The sequence below is a fragment of the Elaeis guineensis genome, chromosome 1 (genome assembly GCF_000442705.2).
Source record: "Elaeis guineensis isolate ETL-2024a chromosome 1, EG11, whole genome shotgun sequence".
Lineage (NCBI taxonomy): Eukaryota > Viridiplantae > Streptophyta > Magnoliopsida > Arecales > Arecaceae > Elaeis > Elaeis guineensis.
Window position 1 is genome coordinate 152855338 of NC_025993.2, and position 6000 is coordinate 152861337.

Consider the following 6000-nt stretch of genomic DNA (forward strand, 5'->3'; position numbering starts at 1 on the left):
GTTCTAATATGGAGGGTCTAACATTGAGGCAAAGCACTTAACATACATTTCATGTCTTACTGATTTATTATCATGGAGTGTCCTATGAAAAGGTAGTGCAATGCCAGCAATGGCACTTCCATGCGGTGCCACACTGAGAACCAGATAAATTAGTAATTACTTTCAGTTATATGTCTGGGCACTATCTAATAAAATATCACGACTCATTAAGTAATGAAGTATCACAACTTTTTGATCTTTTCTTTGTTAGAAAATTGAAAGAAATATATAAAGGTGTTCAACAAGTCAGTTTTGTGTGGTTCTTCAACATGCTGATATGTTTATACTTTATATTATAACTTAGTGCTTCCAGGGTAAGATTATTTTTATTTTTATTTTTATTTTTTGGGCCAAGCATTTATCAATGTAGATTTTCATTAGCTTGATCAACAAGTATATTTATGCTATCACAAGTAAATTGGCTTGTGGTTTTGCTTCATTGGAAGTTTGTTATAGGTGTATAATGTATTTAATGCATTATTGATGTATTTGATGCTTTATCCTTGTACAAATTCTGATGATGATACTGACAGTTCAATTTTTTGATAATAGGGAATGCATTTGAACCCTGAGTTAGATTCATTGCATGGGCAAGCTGCAATTGTAGCAGCCCTTGTTTCCATCTCGCCAAAGCTACTTCTTGGTTATCCTGCAAGGTTACTTTTTATCATGGATTTATGAATAATGCCTCACTTATAATATAGTTTCATAATGGTGTTTATTAGATTCTCATTTCTCATGACCGAGGTTCCTTGTTTTGGTTATGGATGGTATTAGAGATCCCAGCTGAACATGATGATGGTTGTGAATTTGTTATTAACTTTGTTGCTTTAGGCTGCACTGGTTGATCGGAGGTTTCAAATGTCACAAAGGATATTTATTTCACATTGTATGTTCTGTTGGTTTGTTTCTTTCAGTTAGATATAATTTTGGGCTGATATGACCCATTATCTGAGCATAATATTTTACTTTTATTTACGTTGTTTCTTCTCAAAATCTGCCACTGGTTGCAAGATTTGTCATGGACATATGCTTCTTTATCAACGCTACAACATTTTTAGCCAGTATTTAGTAGACTCAGGGAGTAAAAAAGACAAAGGAGACATGAAGGAAAGGAATGATATCTAAATTAAAAAAAAGGGCCAAGAGAGATGAGAAAACAGAAACTGATGTCTACAATATGATTCAACCAACAATTTCTGGACTTTTCTTCTTCTTCTTCTTCTTCTTCTCTCTCTCTTTTTCTTTGTTTTCTCTTTTGAGTAAAAGGTAGGGGTGGGGCAACCAGGTGTTCTTGACTGTTGATCTTGAAATTTTTCTTGCACTTATATGCTTAGTATGAATTGTTTTTTTAATTACTAAAATGCTTTTATCTTCCGCTTGACTAACACGATTGTAAAATTAGAAAATGCCAGCGATTAAAACTATAAATAAGTCATTTTATCTTGTTCTGATCATTTCTTGGTAAATTGAATGTTTCAACCTGTCGATTCACAGCACACTAGCCCTATGATTCTGAAAGTATAAGATAAAATCAAGGGTTGAAGTACCAATACCAATACCCCATATTGGTACATTGTACAGCATGATATCATACCAATAGTCATTATGTGTCTTGGTGCTGGAACAGTTAAATGAGGTGACATACCATGTCTCTGAGTGGACCTATAATGGGGGTGTACCAGTACTGTTATCAGTTGGTATGTGGGGTTGGTATCCTCGTGTACTTGAATTTGCAAACTAGGATGCAATCGTTTTTCTCTTGCTTTGCTGCTTTGGATTTCCTTTTCTTGCTGCTATTTCTTGCTGGCTAGGCTTGTCTTTGTTCGTTCAATGTGATAGTCTTAATCTATCTGGATTATTTAATATTTTATGTTTTGCTTTGAGATATTTTCCTTTTTGAACATCTTTTCACCTTGCACATCTGCTTACATGATAAAAATTTAGTTTCTAGCTTGTCCTTTCATAGTGTCTGATGTTAGAATTAAAAAAAAAAAAAAAAACTTTGGATGATTGCATGCCTGAAAAATTTTGTTATTGCTGGGCTAAAAATTAAAATCTTCATATTTGTTTCAACTATATCAATGATGATATCATATCTACAGGCTACCTAAGTCAGTCTTTGACGTTTCAAAGAAAATGCTGACCGAGTATAGTCGGAATCCTCTTGCAGCTACTGTGGAAAAAGAAGCTGGTTGGTTACTTTTAGCTTCACTCATAGCATCTATGCCAAAAGAGGTAGTCGTTAATCAGTTTTTGAAGTTTTACTTTCATTCATCTGTTTTGGAAGTTTTACTTTCTTCATGTCTTATTTGACTATAACACCTTCCTTAATAAATAAAACATGCAGGAGCTTGAAGACCAGGTTTTTGATATTCTTTTACTTTGGGCTGGTCCTTTTGTGGGAAATCCTGAATCCTATATTGGGCGAATACAAGATTTTACATCTGAGCTGCGGTGAGGCTAAGAAATCATTTTGATATATATACATATATATGGCTTTATTTGCATTTTCATTATATATATTTTACTCTGTCCTTTGCATATTGCTTTTCATTTTTTGTCACTGACACTTGAGTCATGCTTTCGTGATCTAGATTAACTGTGAGTTACTCCTTATCTTCATCTTTATGAATTTTTAAATTGACCATAACATACCCATCAACCGTTGTGGCAGCTATTTGGGGCTGGATTCATTGGTCCACATGTCCAAGTACACTGTTACAGGATACCACTGATATTATTCAAGCTTTTCCATATATTTTGTCACAACTACCATCCAGTTTTCTTAGAAGACAAAAATGCTTGAAATAATGGAACTTAACATTGTAGCTTTCTGAACAATTGAATTTTGCAAATAGAGTACTGTTTACCAAATTCATATGCTGTCAAAATCAGTCATGGTCCTGGCAATCCGGGTCTTGGGAGGGGCAAACTGAGGACTAACCTAAACTTTGGCAGTTTTTGTGCAAAGTAGTTCCCTTGGACTTGAGCCCATGCCATTATGCCTGTCAGCCCAATCCTTTTGTTTTTGCTGTTCTGTGATGACTACAATTCTTGAAGGTTCAAGATATAACTAAAAGGACTAGTACAAATTTTGGTTTCCCTCTGAACCTAGTACAGTGTCACAAGCATCATGTCTGAAATCATCTTATTAAAGGACAATTATTAACCCATTTATTACTGAGCATGTGGGGAAATTGGATTGGTGCCATATTCTGTGACTTCCTTCTCAGGTGAAAATACTGTATAATGTACAAACATGATTGGGAAATGTTTTCTTAATTTCTGTAATGCATAATAACACAGGTTGCTCATCAAATTGAATTTTTCATTTTCTTTCATCAGTGCATAATAAAGTGTGGTTGAAACTCATGTAGACTTTGCCTTTTATGTTTAATTTGTTGACACCATCTGGTTGGCAAAATCATATATAGTTTGCTTTCAATTCCTTTGTCATGATATCATCTTATATTCTTCTAGTGTGTTGTCCGCTGCAACTGAGGCACTCACTGCCTTCATAAGAAGCTTTGAATCTCCAACAGTAGCTTCTACCAATGCAGTCCTTCTTCAGCCTGCGTTGGCATACCTTCGTGTGTAAGTTCATCTTTATTGAATTTGGTTCTTTCTAATTTATTGCTAGCTCATTTTTTTTCCTTGTTCTATATCTTATAGAATCTCTAATTTAATGCTGAGCAGTGCTTTGTCCTATATATCATCCTTTTCTGCCAAGCTGTCACCAAATATAAAACCTGCACTAGACCTTTTCACGATCAGAACATTAATGGCATATCGTTCTGTCTCTGATCCTGTGGCATATAAAAGTGAGCATCCACAAATTATTCGGATATGTACTGGCCCATTCAGGTATCTTGGTAATTGGTTACTTATATTTTTACCTAGTTTATAGGTCTCAAATTTCATGTAAAGTTATTTAGAAATCTACCTCTTTTTCTTAGTTACAGTTCTTGATGTCTCACTAGCTATCTTGAATTTGACTCTACTTTCCGTTTTGGTGGTTTGCAAATGAAAGTGATCCTTCTGGATTTGAAGAAAGCTCGTGTTTGAGGTTATTATTAGATAAGAGGGATGCATGCTTAGGCCCCTGGAAGCCTGGAAGGTCTGTCTTGCATTCTGGTGCATGAAATCTTATTTGCTTTCCCCTTCTTTTTTTTTTTTTTGATAAAACTTTCGTTATTTGATATTAAGGTACTCCTTACATCGTATCTGTATATAGTAGTTATGGTATGTATATAAATTTTCTTGATATTATTCACAAGCTATGCTAGATATTGGTTGCAGACAAATTTGTGTAATGGTAATTTAAAAGCATTCTTTATTCCTCACCAATTGTGAATATCCAGGGATTGGTTTGAAGATGAACTGCGTGCATTTAATGGTGGGAAGGATGGACTAATGCCATGTGTTTGGGATGAAGTTTGCGGCTTTCCTCAGGTAACACATGTTCATGGCAGTTTCCTCTATCTGTGTGGAAGTGGTCAAGTTAAGACTTGTTAAGCTTTTTTCTTCTTTCTTTTCTCTCTTGTTTTTAAGATGACATCAGGGAGCCAAGATTGATTTTTGGCATTGTGTCCAGATTGATATATATATTATATAGGTGTCATAAATTTTAGTTAATGCTGTGGTGTCTGTATTGAGTTTGTTCTGGGAAGTCTATTCGTATATAATGGGTCCACACTACATTCAAACACTAAAGGGAGTCATTGATTGGTTTACTTAACCCTTTTCTTTTCTCATGAAGCCGGAGCCCATTAGCAAAATGTTGGTCAACCAGATGCTCTTGTGCTTTGGTACCATTTTTGCAAGTCAGGTTCGTGCTTAATTACCAGGACTTTTTTCCTTTTATATGCTGTTTGCAAGTTTTGTTGGTTGAGTGTATGCTTGGCTGTTGGAAACTTCATCTACATCCAGGATAATGGTGGAAAGTTGATGCTTCTCAACAAAATTGACCATTGTCTCAAGACTGGGAAGAAGCAGTCTTGGCGTGTTGCCAGCATTACAAATGCATGCGTGGGCCTACTGGCAGGGTTGAAGGTTCTTTTTAGCTTATGCTACTCTACTCTGAACATCAGCATTTACCTTTTTGTTGTTGCTTGCTCTACACCTCCTATCTTTTATATTCTTATGCTTAGGCAACGCTTGCTTCGCGTCCCCAAACACTGGCTGCTGAAATATTAAGTACTATACAATCTATCTTTCTGGTGGGTATTTTTTTTCTTCAATATCTATTTTTTGTTCCATTTCACTAATTTGTTTAAGCCAAGATTTGCCGTCTCGGTACTGAATCCTGTATAGGTACAATCTTATTATAGTGTCAATATATGGTACGGTAGGAGATGGCAAGGTATACTGAGTGTCGGTACAGTATGAAATTGCTTACTGGTTTGATATTAACTACTACGGCAAATCTTGGTTTATGCTAAGTTTGAGGTCTTAGCTTGGTTGTTTCTTTTACCTATTAATACATGTAAATCAACAGGGAATTCTGGCAGATGGTGAAATTTCTTCAGCGCAACGAAGAGCATCTTCTGAAGGTCTTGGTTTATTGGCTCGCCTTGGGAGTGACATCTTCACTGCAAGGATGGTCTGTTTCATATATAACCTTTTTGTGTAACTCTCATTGTCAAATTGCTATATCTTAGTTTTTGAGAACTTAATTGTTTAAATTTGTTTGAATCATCTCTACTTGCTCATCTTGTTTTTTCTTTTTAATTACTAGCAACTAGTCACATGCAATGCATGTCCAGAAAAATAATCAAAAACATGAAATGTATTATAAAACATAAAAATTATTTTCTTGAATAAAAAAGAAAAGCCTGGATGGATAGAATTATTATAAAAGAAAGAAACAAATTAAGAATGGAGTGTAGCAATACAATAAAACGTATTAAACAAAATGACAAACAATCACATCCAAAACTTTTGTGGGGGATCTTTCGA

At 35.0% G+C, this 6000-nt stretch overlaps 1 protein-coding gene across 1 annotated transcript in view; it reads left to right on the plus strand.

Annotated features, from left to right (window-relative positions):
• The window catches only part of LOC105039381 (protein SWEETIE), a 123433-nt gene that overhangs the window by 13797 nt on the left and 103636 nt on the right, over positions 1-6000 (plus strand). The window contains exons 13-23 of the mRNA XM_073244211.1: positions 592-695; positions 2145-2277; positions 2390-2496; positions 3523-3636; positions 3739-3906; positions 4073-4159; positions 4404-4494; positions 4802-4870; positions 4972-5094; positions 5193-5261; positions 5540-5644. Coding sequence (XP_073100312.1) covers positions 592-695; positions 2145-2277; positions 2390-2496; positions 3523-3636; positions 3739-3906; positions 4073-4159; positions 4404-4494; positions 4802-4870; positions 4972-5094; positions 5193-5261; positions 5540-5644 — 1170 coding nt within the window. The remainder of the gene's footprint in view (positions 1-591; positions 696-2144; positions 2278-2389; positions 2497-3522; positions 3637-3738; positions 3907-4072; positions 4160-4403; positions 4495-4801; positions 4871-4971; positions 5095-5192; positions 5262-5539; positions 5645-6000) is intronic.